Source organism: Manacus candei, unplaced genomic scaffold, assembly GCF_025592945.1.
Source record: "Manacus candei isolate 608988 ecotype Guabito, Panama unplaced genomic scaffold, ASM2559294v1 h1tg000180l, whole genome shotgun sequence".
Classification (NCBI taxonomy): Eukaryota; Metazoa; Chordata; class Aves; order Passeriformes; family Pipridae; genus Manacus; species Manacus candei.
In genome coordinates, this window is record NW_026138228.1 from 332,390 (window position 1) to 347,671 (window position 15,282).

Genomic DNA, 15,282 nt, shown 5'->3' on the forward strand with positions numbered 1-15,282 from the left:
GACCCCCCAAAGAGTATTCCTGCCCTCCAGGTGAATTCCAGCCCCCCCCAGGTGAGTTCCATCCCCCCACAGTGGGTTCCAGGCCCCCATAATGGGTGTCAGTGCCCCCAAGGTCTGTTCCAGCCCCCTCTGGCAGGTTCCAGCCCCCCACAGGGGGTGCCAGTCCCCTCATGGTGTATTCCAGTCCCCCATGGTGTATTCCAGTTCCCCCATGGTGTATTCCAGCCTCCCATGGCCCCATGGCTGGTTCCAGCCCCCCTCAGTGGGTTCCAGCCCACTCCAGCGGGTTCCAGATCCCCACAGTGGGTTCCAGCCCCCCATGCTGGGTTGCAGCCCCCAACAGTGTATTGCAGCCCCCCAGGGCGGGTGCCAGTGCCCCCACAGTGGGTGCCAGACCCTCATGGTGCATTCCAGCCTCCCATGGTTCTCAGGTGGTTTCCAGCCCCCCATGGTGAGTTCCAGCCCCCCCAGGTGTGTTCCAGCCCCCCCAGGTGTGTTCCAGCCCCTGGGAGCAGGCAGATGCTTTCCCCAACCCATCTTCCAGCTCTGCCAGGGTCTGGGACATGGGCACATGGTCCAACCCTTCCCCAGAGCAGCCAGGAGGGCACCACTCCAGCCCTAATTGCAGTCAGTAATTAGCAGCAGTACCTCTGAGCTGCCCCACCCACGTCTCTCTCCTCACCCTCCATTGGGATCCATGTTTATTCCATCCCCAAGTTCCCTGGCACTGGGGAACAGGGATTTCTGTCACGGCACGGGGAGGGCACAGGGATCACTGCTGTGGGGAGTTTGCCAGTGCTCAGGGGCACGGGCAGTGCCAGGGCAGGGGCAGGGAGGTGCCCCCAGAGCAGCCCTGGTGCCTGCCCCGGGCCTGGCTCCATCCACCCTGCTCCTCCCTGGGGATTTGCCTGTAATCCGGATCATTTCCCCAGTCTGGGTCACGGCTCTGTGTCCCTCCATGCCCAGGCCATGAGGGGTGTTGGGGGGCACAGGGGTGACACCCCCTGTGTGGATCCATCCAGCCCCCACAGGGAGCTGCTGGGAACCCTGCATGGGATCCCCAGGCTTTGGGATTCCCAGGCCCCTGGGCAGGGAGAGACACCCCTCCCTCACTTCCCTGCAAGTTCCTGGGGTGGGAGTTACAAAAATCCCCCCTTTTTTGTCCCTTTAAACAAGCAGGACTCAGGAAACACAGGGTGGTGATCCCAGCTCAGCCCCAAGGGTCTCTGTCCCCTCTGACCCTTGGGTACAGATTCCAACAAACCCACAAACCCTGGGAATTGCAACAGGCTCTAATGAACCCCTAAACCCCTGTGCTGGCCCCTCCTCACCCCCAGCCCTCGGGGGGGGCAGAGCTGGGGGCTCATCCCTGTGGGCAGAGCTCCTGTTCTGGTGGCTCTGGAGTCACAGCATTCCTGGCTGGAGCACCAGCTCTCCTTCCCCCGAGCCCCAGGGCACGTTATTTAATACTCTGCAGTTATAAATAAATCTCCCCGTGCCTCCAGCTCTCCCTCCAGGGAGAGGGTGTGTCTGCTCAGAGCTGTTCATCCACTGGGATCTGGGGATGCCTGAGCAGCACCTTCCCAACAGCTCCCACCAAGGGCAGTGACAGCAGGACACCACAGGGACCCCACAGGGACCCAGGACAACCACTGGGACAAACACAGGGAGAACCACAGGGACCTGGGACAACCACAGAGATCCAGAGATACCACAGGGACAAGCCCAAGGACCAAGGGACAACCACAGGGACTGAGGCTCAACCACAGGGCCCCAGGGACACCACAGGGACCAAGGGACAATCACAGGGACCAGGGACAACCACCCAGCCCCAGGGCTGCTGCAGTCATTCCCATGGGATCCTACCTCCCATTCCCATTGGGAGTCAGGGCAATGATGGGACCAGACACACCCTGATCTTCCCTGGATTTGAGGGAGGGACTTTTTGCAGGGACAGACACAGGGAATGGCTTCCCACTGCCAGAGGGCAGGGATAGATGGGATATTGGGAAGAAATCCTTCCCTGGGAGGGTGGGGAGGCCCTGGCACAGGTTGGGCAGAGAAGCTGTGGCTGCCCCTGGATCCCTGGAAGTGTCCAAGGCCAGGTTGGAGCAACCTGGGCTAGTGGGGGGTGCCCATGGAGGTGTGGAACTGGATAATCTTCAAGGTCCCATCCCATCCAAACCAGATTCCATGAGTTAACCTCCCTGGTTTCCCTGGGCTATATATGGGTGAGGGCCTTGATTTATTGCTGTAGAACAGAAAAGCAAGCTGAGCATTAAACCCCAGCCCTGCAGCTCTGTAAAAAGCCATTTATTGCAGTTTTAACTGTATAAAAAAAACCCAAGAGGAACTGGACAGGGAATATACAGGCTATGTCTGGGCTTCAAACAAAAGGTACCTAATCCAAGGGATCTGGGGGAGGGTTAAATCCTCAGTGGCACAGTCAAAACTCAAGTTACTTTCAATTCCAAATTTTCCTTCCTCCCCAAAGAAAGAGGAGGTGGAAAAAGCTGCCCAGTGAGACTTTAAGACCTGCACAGGGTGGGTTGTCACACCGAGGTGCTGCAGCATTCCCCAGTGCCACGAGCCAAGGGGGAGAGAGTCCATCCCACTGCTGGAAGTCGAGGATCCTGAGGGCACAGATCCCACCACTGGCTTCACTGGATCTCCCCCATGTAGAGCCTTTTGTCACTGGATGCAGAGAGAACTGAGGGGAGACAGAGAAGAAAGGGAGGAATATAAATTAAACTGAACAGTTTGAGATCTCCGCTGATGAAATATCATTGAACTCCCCATTTCAGAGTTCACAGGATATTCTGAGCTGGAAGGGACCCACAAGGATCATCAAGCCCAGCTCTTAAGTGAATGGCCCCTACAGGGCTCAAACCTGTAATTTTGGCTTTATTAGCACCACTCTTTAACCAACTGAGCTGCTGGAAATGATCCAGAAAGCCAAATTTCGTTTATTCCCCAAAAATACTTCATGGAATGAATCCTCTGACAACTAATCTGTGGAGTGGCTGCCATTCCCCATCCCAAGGCAATGGGATTTAATTCTTCCCGAGGAAGAGTCCCGTTGTGCTGTCAGGAATGGCTGAGCAGTGAAGGGATGAAGGGCTGGATAAACACCCCCCTGAGGAGAGATTTCCCTCCCCGGGAGTGTCCGGGCTGCACTCGGGGCTCTGCCGGTGCCACTAGAGGGCACAGGCCGGCCAGGAAAGTGTCCCCGGGCCGGCAGCATTCCATGGGAACGGGGAAAACGCGGCTCCCACCCAGCTCCCACTCCCCGTGAGCCACCCTGACTCACAGCCACCGGCCCTGAGGTTGGAAAAGCTCTCCCAGATCGTGGGGTTTAACCACCAGCCCAGCACCACCACCACGGTCACCACCAACCCCTGTCCCCAGGTGCCACATCCACGTGATTTCTGAACACTTCCAGGGACGACTCCACCACCAACTCTTTATTTCCATGAAGAATTTCCCCCTAATATCCAATCTAAACCTCCCCTGGTGCAATTTGAGGCCGTTCCCTCTCCTCCTGTCCCTTGTTCCCTGGGAGCAGAGCCCGACCCCCCCCGGCTCCCCCCTCCTGTCAGGGGGTTGCAGAGCCAGAAGGTCCCCCCCGAGCCTCCTTTTCTCCAGGCTGAGCCCCCCCAGCTTCTCCTCATCAGATTTATGTTCCACACCCTTCCCCTGGAAAAGGCTCTTCAGGGGATTCAAGACACAAAGAGCCACAGGAAGGACCCAGCAGAGCTGGTTTGACACTGAGAGCGTCCAGGAGAGACCTGGGGGATTCCTACACAAGTTTACACCCTGGTGTCTGTCATCCTGCTGCATTTTGGCTCCCTGTGCTCCCTCCTGTGGGGGTATCCTGGAGTGTGTGCACTGATTTATGGGATTAAGGTTCCCAGAGTTAACAGAAATCAATGGCACAACTCGCCCTGCAACGCCTGGATAGGCTTTCAATAATAGTTTTTTAATTCTTATTTGAAGGAGAGTGATTGATTCCCAAAGAGGAGCTCAGCACACAGTCACCACCCCCTGGAGCTGGCTCTGCTCCTCCAGCTCAGCCCTGCAGGCAGAGCCAGGGATCACCAGGAATAACCAGGAACAAACCCACTCCTCCCTGCCCAGCCTGGCGCTCTCAGCACCACCCAGCTCTTGGCTTTGCTTTGGGCTTCACTTCTGGCAATTTTTGGTTACTGACCTGGCCAAGGGGAGTGTTTCCATGGAAACACAGCACCCTGTGGTCCTGCCCAGCCCATGCTGAGCCAGGAGACGGGAATGAACCTTGGTCCCAGCTAATGCAGGGTGGATAAAATGGCTCAGGAAAGGCCAGAGCTGGTACATGGTGCCACATGTCAGACAGCTCAGAATGGGGACTAAAACCACTGCACCAAGAGCTTCCTTTGGACTGGATATTGGGGAAAAATCCTTCCCTGTGAGGGTGGGGAGGGGCTGGGATGGAATTCCCAGAGAAGCTGTGGCTGCCCCATCCCTGCAAGTGTCCCAGGCCAGGTTGGAGCAACCTGGGCTAGTGGAAGGTGTCCCTGCCCACGGAGGGGGTGGCACTGGATGAGCTTTAAGGTTCCTTCCAACCCAAACTATTCCATGATTTTGTGATTCTATTACTTGCTTCCTACAGCTCTTGGCTAAGTTAGGAGACCCCAAGGTACAGATGCTCCCAGGTGATCCCTGTTCTCATATGAACACCCATCACATGGGTCTATCCCTGGTGTCCAAACCCAGGTGTTCCAAACCCTTTCCTCGTGGCCCTCGGGAAGTCTGGACAAGCCCCAGGCAGCACCAACCAAACCACAGCCCATGGCCACCCACAGCCCAGACCCAGAGCCACCCTGCTGCTCTGGGGGTGCCCCCACCCAGGTTCACCCACAGACAGAGCCCCCAGCTCAGCCCAGGACCCCAGGGTGCACCCACCCAACTCCCACACACTGGAGAAGGGAAAACCACCCCTCTACCACCCCTAAATCTGTCTGACAACTGGGGCTCTGGGCCCCAACCCAATTCCTCTCATCCTGTCCCTTGTTCCCCAGCTCCCCCCTCCTGTCAGGGGGTTGCAGAGCCAGAAGGTCCCCCCTGAGCCTCCTTTTCTCCAGGCTGAGCCCCCCCAGCTCCCTCAGCTGCTTCTCACTGGATTTATGTTCCAGACCCTTCCCCTGGAAAAGGCTCTTCAGGGGATTCAAGACACAAAGTGTCACAGGAGTGACCCAAAAGAATTTTGGGGCCCATTTTCTGGAGTGACTGGAGAAACTATTTCCCTGGGGTAGGGAGAACTTACTGATGGGCTCCTCTGGATGGAAGGCCAGTTCATTCACAGACCCAGCATGGCCTGGCAGCTTGTACAGAATCCTTCTGGATGTGGTGTCCCACACGTAGACAAACCTGCAACAGAGCCCTGGTGAGTGCAGGAAGGAAAGCAGCTGCTTGTTCCTGCAGTGGTTCTTCCCCTGGCTCTTCGTGGGGATAAAGAGGAGTTTCCCAGGAGCAAAATGCTGCCCTGCAGAGTTTGAGCAGGCAGGAGCCAACGTGGTGCCCAAAGCCTTGCTGGCAGCAGGGCACAGCAGCCCCCTGTCACCCCTGGGGCACACACATGGACTGGAAAGCTGGAGAGATCCTCCATGTGGCAGGAACACAGTGGGCTAAGGGGGAAAATCAGCAGTGGGAATGGGGAGGGGGGGTCACCAACGCCCTCACAAACACTCCCTGCACTCACAGCAGTCACCCAGGGCTGGCAGTGCTGCCCCTGCCCCTGCTGCAGTGTGATCCCTCACAGCCCACAGCTCTGCACATGGATTCCTTCCTGCTGTGCCACTGAAGTCAGGATCCACTTCCCAGCAGTTCTCAGGGATCACACTGAGCCCTTTGATCACTCTCCATCAGGCCTCACCCCCTGGGTGGGTCCTGCCTGAGCTGAGGGGCAGCATCCCTTGGGATCCTGGAAGCCAGGAAGGAGTGGCTGGCACCAGGCACGGCTCAGCTTTCAGCTGACTCTTAAAAAAGGTCTCAGAGTTGGGGAAGCAGTGTCCCAGATGGGTGTCCCTCATGGGAAGCCCCATACCCTTCCCCTGGTCATGGAGAACATCCCAGGAGTCACTGGGATTTTGATACATCAACATGAGAAGAGCCCTGAGGAACATCCCACAGCCCAGGGGAGGGGATTCTGCTCCTCACCTGCACAGGTAACCCCCCCCATCCCACCCCCCCTTCCCAAAACAACGGCCTCACCACACGGAAAAGGATTTGCCAAAAACCAGTGCCTGTGGAAAGCTGCTGCCAGTTCTGGGTGATGCTCCCCCTGCCCTCCCACTCTGCTCCTCAGGGAGCTGACTGACAGCTCCAGTGGAATTCTGGGGTAGGGAAGGGCAGTAATTGGGTTTGGTGGGAAGGGCAGCTCCCTGAGGGCATCACTGGGGCTGTTCACAGGGGACAGCAGAGGGTGAGGGCACAGGGCCAGCCTGTAAATACATGGAAAATCAATCTACTCCATGTCACTCCTCCAAGGGAAGGTCACTGTGCATCCCTTGGATTTAAACCTGCTGGGGATCAGCAGCCTTTCCCTCATCCTTTGAACATCAAGGCTGGATCCTCTCAGGCTTCTGTTGGGTTCCTCAGTGCCCCCCCTGCTCCTTCCCACGTGTCAGGGCTTTGCAGACCAGACAAAGAACAACATTTGCTCTGTACAACCAGCCTGGCTTTGAACTGAAACACAACTGAGCTGCTTTTCCCCCCTAAGAAAGCCCTGGATCATTCAGAACCCAGTCCTGTCAGGAGCTTTGCAGGCTGGTGCTATTCTGGGACTCGCTTTCTTGAAGGAAACATTCAGGCCTGCAAAACTAAGTCCTGAACGTTACTTGAATTAGGATTTCTCCAAGCACCATTCTTCTCTATCAGGCAGGAACTGTGTCTGTTCCTTTCTCAGAGCACTCTGCTGCTGTGCTGTTAATTTGGTGTTGCAAAGCAGGCAAGGTTGATTTTACTAAAATCCTTCCGAAGGGTTCAACAGCAAAAAAACACCCAGGTAACTGTCCCTCCAACACAGATACTCTAACTGTACTCCAGGTAGTGCAGGAGGAGAGAGGAATTATTGGGGGACTGTGTTGTACTCAGATAAATGAAATGTTTGTTTAACCTTGCTTTGCTTTCCCTGCAGATACTCCTCAAAAAAAAAAAAAAGAAGATGAGAAGTGACAGCAGGAAGGTTGGAGTGGCCTGGTCTGACCTGCCCCAGGAGCTGCCAGAGCTCTGAGCTCCACCAGCACCTGCACAACGAGCTGAATGGCCCCAAATCCTGCCCACTGCAGCCCTGGCAGGTTGGCCTGCAGGAATCCAGGCAGGAATCCCTCCCCCACGTGCCCTGGGAGGGAGAGCCACGTCTCAGCCCCTGCTGGGACAGCTGCCCCACTATATCTGGACAGGGGGAGCTGAAGTTCTCCCTGTCCACTATCAGAAACTCATTAATTTGGTGATTAGCAATGCTCCACGCCCTGGCCTCTGGCCTGCAGGAATTCCTGTCTCCATGGCACTGGCAGTGGGCCTGGATTTGCTCCAGGCAGGTCGGTGACCTTCACAGGGACCTTCAGTGCCTGGCACAGACCCTGTGCTGGCTTCCTCCCTCTGCCCCCTTTCTCTCCTAAGCTGACTTCAGTTTACAGAATATCTCATTTACAAGACCAATATGTGCTAATTGATCTTTATTCTTGCTCCTCAATTAAAGAAAGGATCAAGAATGATCCCTGGAATACCACTGGTGCCTCCTGCAAGCAGGGCTTTAACTGGTATTTGTGGTGCTTACCAGCCTGATCCCCACAGACACACACTTCCCACTCTTCCTGCCCTCATGGATTCTCACAAGCTTCTGCCAGGACAGCAAGGGATCTTATCCACTATTCCTGTCACCTGCTGGCCCTGGAGTTGGATCCTGACAGGTGGGACATGGCAGGAATGCAGATCCCCAGTCAGCTTTGGACAACAATAAGATTATTTTACAATTATCTGATGCTCCTCCACAGACCCAAAGCCACAGAAACACATCCCTGTGGAAATCAGGAAAGCTCCCAGAGGGTTGTTTGGACTTCACACACAACTCTAAGTGTTCAGATCATGGTCCAGGGCTGCTGCAAAACCATTCTGGGTTGATGGTGACAGAGGAATGCAGTGACAACTCACCTGTCAGCTGAGCCCCCTGCTATTTTACTGCCATCCGGGGACCAAGAGCACCTCAGGAGGTTCTAAAATAAAAGCACATGCACAGATCTCTTTAGTTCTCCCCTTCTCCTTGAACTGAAATCACCACGAGACTCTAAGCAGCACCAGCACCACTTTAATGATCTCCCTTTGGAAGATGAGATGGTAATTACAGATCTTATTTTATTGCTGGAAACATCCAGTGCCTTGTTATTTTACACAAAGTAGATGGTAAATGGAGAAAATACTTAATTTACAGCTAATTATGGTTGAACCAAGCAAGGAAATCTTGTTATTGAGGCTTTAATTGGAATCCCACTTTGTGTATTCATCTTTCTTTGAGTTCCTATTAAAGCCTTTCTGGTCTAAACCTGAACTTAAAAAACAATTTACAGCAAAGTTAACAGCAGGAGGATATCAGACAGTCATGTTTGGGTCGGGGGCACACTCACCTTCTCAAAATTATGGACATTCCCCTGGAAAATCTTCACACACCTCTCCTTGGGGGCAAAGGGCCGCACGTCCCAGATACGAACTGCAAGAGAGAGCCCAGGGCCATCAGCTGAGGGTGGGGGCACCAGGCTCTGGAAACCCCCCTCTGCCCAAGACTTTCCCTATTCCCTTCATTCCTGGCCCTCCCAGAAGCCAAAGGAAACCAGCAGCTTTCCCTGCAGGAGGATTTGCTATGAAAGGGCAAAAGCAGGAATGTGGAATTACACTCAGACCACTGACAGGAGGGGAAAAATCCCAATCCATCCCAGAAAGAGCCACCATCTCCTTACAGGAGCATCTGCTGTATCCTAACACACTCCACAGTCACTGTCCTGCTTGGATCAGCCTCACTGAACCCCTTTCCCCCCCAGGACAGGCAGGGTGGGAGCTGGGATGTCACTGCTGCTGTGAGGACACAGCCAAAGCACCCTGCCAGCAGCCAGGTAACGTGTGCCATGGCTCATGCCCCCACCACCCTTCAGGAGCTGGGACAAACCCTCCTGAGGCAGCTGCTCCCTCCCTGCCAAGCTCAGGGCCATCCCTGGCAGGACAGCAACTCCAGGTTTATCCCCGGAGCCAAACTCCCCGTGGCCCATCCCCACTCCCGGCTCCTGTTGTGTCCTGCTGGACAAGTGGAGCTGCTCCTGGCAGCCCAGCAGGAGGTACCTGTGTTGTCCATGGCGTTGGAGAGCAGGTAGGAGCCCTCAGAGCTCAGGCTGAGCCCCGTCACCGAGTCGGCGTGGCCCCTCATGGTGTAGGTGAGCTTGTTCTGCCGCAGGTCCCACACCTGGCACAACAAACACACGGCCCACAACGCTGGCACTGCTGCTCCCAAAGCACCTCCCACAGGAACTGATAAACCAGCTGGTGCCACTGGCTTTGCATTCCAGCCAGAGGGCTCTGAGGACTCAAATGAGGCTGAAACTTTGCGTGTGTGTTGGAGGGAAAATGGAATTTGTGCCCTAAGGTTTTCTAGGAGTTGCCTGTCAGCAGCCCTGTGCATCCAGGACAAGAGGGAATGGCTCCCCACTGCCAGAGGACAGGGTTAGATGGGATTTTGGGAAGGAATCCTTCCCTGGGAGGGTGGGGAGGCCCTGGCACAGGTTGCCCAGAGAAGCTGTGGCTGCCCCATCCCTGGAATGTCCAAGGAGCAACCTGGGCTAGTGGAAGGTGTCCCTGCCCATGGCAGGAAGGGGAATGAAATGAGCTTTAGGGTCCCTTCCCACCCAAAACAGTCTGTGCCTGTCTGAAAACATGAGGCTGAAACTTTCTGTGTGTTGGAGAAAAACCAATTGTCTCTCAGAAGACTTTTAACTGAATATATTCAATAACCAAGGAGTTAAATGTCAGCAGCCCTGTGCATGTACAGTTCCCTGTTATCTTGCTGTAGCTCCCCCAGCTCTCAAATCCCATTGCCTGATGGCAATCCCACTGTTCATTCCCAAAGAGGGGCAGTGGGACCAGCTCTCGTGTCTGTGCCACACGCTCCTCAAGCTGAGGGAAGCCACAGGAACCCAGACTGAGCCCTCCAGCCTCCAGGAAAACCAGCTGAATGAAACCCTGAGCTCGCCCTTAAACAAGAATTTTCCACCCCAGCAGGTGACAGAGCGAGCTGCAAACTGGGGCAGAGGTCAGGGAGGGGATGTGCCACCACATTTTCCTGAGTTTACCTCACAAGTGGCTCTGGGACAGGCAGGACAGCCAGCATTCCGTGTGACAGCAGCGTGGGACACCCAGCCAGGGATGCCAGGGCTGCCCAGCCTGTCACGTGGCAGCTCCCTGGAGCCCAGTTTACTGGCCCTGTGTCAACAGTGAGGTTGGACACAGCCTGTCCAGGGGCTCTGGGGATGGAAAATGAACCAGGAGGCTCCCAAGGTGGGCACTGGGAGAGGGACCCGGGGACACAGAGGGTCCTACCTTGATGTCGTTGTCGATGCCTCCAGAGATGATCTGGTCACTGGTGTCGTTGAAGGTGACAGCCAGCACCTGGTAGGTGTTCTGGAATGTCTGCACAGCAGCTTTCTTCCTGATGTCCCACAGCTGGAAACATGTGGCAGTCGTAGAAGGATGGATATTTAACATAAATATGGGTATTTAGCAACAAAATCATGCACAAGGACTTGGAAGAGACTGAGATTGCTCCCCTGAAACCCCCTTTGAGATCTCAGGAGATCTCTATAAAAACAAAGCTTAGAGCTACCTGGGCTAGTGGAAGGTGTCCCTGCCCGAGGCAGGGGCATGGAACAAGATGAGCTTTAAGGTCCCTTCCCTTAAAATAATTAAATCTGGTGTGGTTGGAGCACAGGAATGAAGGGAGGGAAGAAGGAGATTCTGGGAATGGCTTTTGTTAAACGAGATCAGAAGAAAAAGCACAACTCAGCAGGTGGATCTCTATGACCCTCCCAAAGAATTAAGGAACAAAAGGAGCAGCCAAATTTTGTGATGTTTTTTTACTTCTGAAGCCGAAGTTATAAGATAATGAAACGTTATGAATAAGGCTGAATTAAAAGTTAAGACCCGAAAAACTCTTCCAGAGCTCAAGAACTGAGGTCAGGACAATAAGGAAGACCTGGAAGGACCAAAGAAAGACTTCCAATAGGGGTGTGACTATGAAAAGCAAACCAATGAATATGTATTAATTAAGATACAATATCTAATGAATCCGTAAACAGTGTGTGTAATAAAAAGCCCTGCCCACTTGTCATTGGCATTTTGACAATTATAAGATTATTTTACAATTATCTGGTGCTCCTCCACAAAGGAGCATTAGAGGATTAGTGGAGCTCTCCTCCTGAATTAACATCTACAAATTGGGCTTAAGAAGTTTGTTTCTGCAGCTTTTCAGTGTCATTTTTGGCACCCCAGATGGGACTGGGGAACCCACAATCCCCATAAAAATGGAAAAAGCCCGTGCATTATATCTTTGTGAACCTAAGGCTTTAATTAATCCAAGAACTGTTTTCCACCTGTCTACACTCAAATTGTCCAGAGATTATTTCTGATTTCAGGTGACACAGGACACACTGTGCTGTGGGGGGTGCATCGTACCTCTGTGCACCTCCTTAATTACGGAGAGAGCTGCTTTCTACCTCTCTGTACCCAGAGTGCAGAGCCTGTTTCCCTGACTCCAGGTGGCTCAGTGCTGACCTTGACGGTGCCGTCGTCGCTGCCGGTGCAGACGAGCTGGGGGCCCCTCCGGGCCGGGTAACAGGAGTTCACGAAGGACGTGTGGCCCTTCAGCCTCTTCACCCTCTCCCCGGTCTCACTGTCCCACACGGCCACGGTCTTGTCCGTGGAGGCTGAGAAGAGCATGCTGTGGGCAAGAGGCACTGTGAGGGGCTCAGCTCCTCCAGCACTGCTCCCCCCTCACACCTCTCTGACCGTGCTCAAAGCCGGGAATCACCGGTGGGAGAAGAATCTCCCTTCCTAAATTGTTTTCCTGCCTCCCCGAAGGCTCTCTGGGATGAACACAGCAGGAAAGCTCGGCAGCAACAGTTCAGATGCAGTAGTGGAAAAGCCTTTTAAATTAACCAGCAGCTCACTTGTTTTCTCTCCCTCCCCAGTGTCTCACAGATGCCCAAAACTAACTTCCCTCTGTTCCTCAGGACTGAATCAAGGGCACTGCTGGGTCACAGGTGACTTTGCTCACACCAGGCAAGCAACAATCCTTATCTGGGAAAGCCACGTTACAGGGATTTGCAGTCCATGGATTGAGCAAAGGCAACAATCCCAGGATCAATGAGGTTGGAAAGGACCTTCCAGCCCATGGATCCCCCCTGTGCCCGATGCCCACCTTGTCCCCCAGCCCAGAGCACTGAGTGCCACGGCCAGGCCTTCCTGGGGCACCTCCAGGGGTGGGCACTCCAAACCTCCCTGGGCAGCCCCTGCCAATGCCTGACCACCCTTTCCAGGAAGAAATTTCTCCTGATGTCCAACCTGACCCTCCCCTGGCACAGCCTGAGGCCGTTCCCTCTCCTCCTGTCCCTTGTTCCCTGGGAGCAGAGCCCGACCCCCCCCAGCTCCCCCCTCCTGTCAGGGGGTTGCAGAGCCAGAAGGTCCCCCCTGAGCCTCCTTTTCTCCAGGCTGAGCCCCCCCAGCTCCCTCAGCTGCTCCTGCTGCTCCAGCCCCTTCCCCCTGATGTTCAGTGAGGGGACTCTGAGCAGCAGGAAGGCCCCAAGCCCCCTGGCCCCACCTGCCATCCGTGTTGTAGTGCAGCTCCATGACGGCCCCGCTGTGCCCCTTCAGGGTGGCAAAGTTGTCACAGTCCCCATAGACATTCCACAGCACTGGGGGAGAGGGAGGCACAGGTGAGCACAGGAAACCTGGGAACAGCTCCCTGCTGGGCACGGAGCCCTTCTCTGGGAATTCAGCAAAACAAAGGATGCACCATCCCCACCACTGCCTCCAGTCTGGGATGACTCACAGCTCAGGAGAGCCCCAGGACAGAGATGCCTTGAGCTGATTTAGGGGTCTTGATTAAGGTGAATTCATTAAGAAAAGTAATAATCTTCCCCTCAGCAACCCCAAGCATTAAACTCTGCATTTCTGCAGAGTCCTGTCACCTCTGTGAGGGACCTGGGGACACAGGGCTGTGCCCAGCAAGACATTTCCAGCCCCACTGGGACAGTGACCTGCCAGAGGAGCTGGAAAAAGCCTCCTGCAGCATTCCTGGGGAAACTGGAGAGCTGGGAAAAGCCTCTTGCACCTCTCCTGGGTAAGCCCTGGGAAAAGCTTCCTGTAGCCCTCCTGGAGAAGTTGGAGGAGCTGGAAAAACCCTCCTAGGGGTTTACCCTAGGGAGCCAGAAGAGGTAGGAAAACCTTCCTGCAACCCTCCTCAGGAAGCTGGAGAAGCTGGGAAAAGCCTCTTGGAGGCCTCCTGGGGAAGCCAAAGGAGCAGGGAAAAGCTTCCTGCACTCCTCCTGGGTAAGTCCTGGGAAAGCCTCCTGCACTTCTCCGGGAGAAGTCCTTCTCCTGAGGAAGCTGAAGGAGTTGGGAAAAGCTTCCTGCACCCCTCCTCAGGAAGCTGGAGGATCTGGGAAAAGCCTCTTGTAGCCCTCCTGGGGAAGCCAGAGGAGTTGGAATAACCTTCCTGCACTTCTCCTGGGTAAGTCCTGGGAAAAGCTTCCTGCACGTTTCCTGGAGAAGGTGAAGGAGCTGGAAAAAGCCTCCTGCAGATCTCCTGGGGAACTGCTGGGAAAGCTTCCTGAATCCCTCCTGGGGAAGCTGGAGGAGGTGGGAAAAGCCTCTTGAACCCATCCTGGGGAAGCAGGAGGAGCTGGGTAAAACCTTCTGCACCACTCTTGGAGAAACCAGAGGTGGGAAAAGCTTCCTGTAGCCCTCCTGGGGAAACCCTGGGAAAAGCTTCCTGAACCTCTCCTGGGGAAACCCTTCATGCACAGGACTCAGCCAGATGAGGGCTGAGCTAAAACCCCTCAGCATCGTGTCCTGAGCCTGGTGAGCCCAGCCCAGCCCAGGGGACAGCAGTGACAGCAGGGACACTCACAGATGAGCCTGTCGAATCCAGCTGAGGCCAGAGTGTTGCCGTTGGGGTGGAACTTGCAGCAATAAACCTCCCCCTCGTGCCCTGAGAGCAGCATGATGGGGGCCTGGAGTGAGGAGCAGCGGGGGGGGCCCTGGGGACACAGAGGACACCATGAGTGACAAGAGACATCCCCAGTCTGTCAGACACTCCTCACAGCAGAGCTTCCACACCACATCCCACCACTGTCCCATGGGGATTACAGAGTCATTGACGTTGGAAAGTATCTCCAAAACCATCGAGTCCCCCCTGTGCCCGATGCCCACCTTGTCCCTCAGCCCAGAGCACTGAGTGCCAAGTCCAGTCCTTCCTCGGACACCTCCAGGGGTGGGGACTCCACCACCTTCCTGAGCAGCCCCTTCCAATGTCTGACAGCCTTTCCCATGGAGAAATTCCTCCTGATGTCCAACCTGACCCTCCCCTGGCACAGCCTGAGGCCGTTCCCTCTCCTCCTGTCCCTTGTTCCCTGGGAGCAGAGCCCGACCCCCCCCAGCTCCCCCCTCCTGTCAGGGGGTTGCAGAGCCAGAAGGTCCCCCCTGAGCCTCCTTTTCTCCAGGCTGAGCCCCCCCAGCTCCCTCAGCTGCTCCTGTTGCTCCAAACCCTTCCCAGGACAAGCTCCAGCCCCTCAATGTCTCTCTTGTCCTGAGGTGCCAAGAACTGGCCACAGCTCTGGAGGTGCCTCAGCAGCGCCAGCGCAGGATGTCCCCACAGCCTGCCAGCCCCAAAACCCCTCGGAAGCTTCTCCTCCCTCCCCTCATCTTCCCCTCACCCTCCCCTCACCCCTCACCCCCTCGTTACCCCCTGCAGCAGCGCCCCGCCCGGGGGCTGCCCGCCGGCGCCGCCCGTGCCCGGCGCGCCCGGCACGTCATGACGGGGCCTCTTGGCGGGCACGGGAACGAGCGGAAGGTCTGCGGCGGGAGGCGGGGCAGCTCCAGGCGCGGCGGGGGCAGGAGCCGGGCCCGGCGCGGGGCCCGGAGCGGGACCGGGGCCACCCGGCACCTTCCGCTTCTGCTGCTCGATCATGGCGGGGCCGGGCAGCCACG

General features: G+C 55.7%; 1 protein-coding gene across 1 annotated transcript; it reads right to left on the bottom strand.

The window, feature by feature from the left end:
• Positions 1 to 2,298: 2,298 nt before the first annotated feature.
• On the bottom strand, positions 2,299 to 15,276 carry SNRNP40 (small nuclear ribonucleoprotein U5 subunit 40). Its single transcript, XM_051773945.1, has 10 exons — positions 15,038 to 15,276; positions 14,204 to 14,333; positions 12,893 to 12,986; positions 11,848 to 12,013; positions 10,618 to 10,740; positions 9,367 to 9,487; positions 8,661 to 8,743; positions 8,191 to 8,252; positions 5,303 to 5,406; positions 2,299 to 2,710 (listed from the first exon to the last, which is right to left on the bottom strand). The coding sequence occupies exons 1-10, from the start codon at positions 15,260 to 15,262 to the stop codon at positions 2,661 to 2,663; spliced, it is 1,158 nt and encodes a 385-aa protein (XP_051629905.1). The 5' UTR covers positions 15,263 to 15,276; the 3' UTR covers positions 2,299 to 2,660.
• Between the last annotated feature and the right edge of the window lie 6 nt (positions 15,277 to 15,282).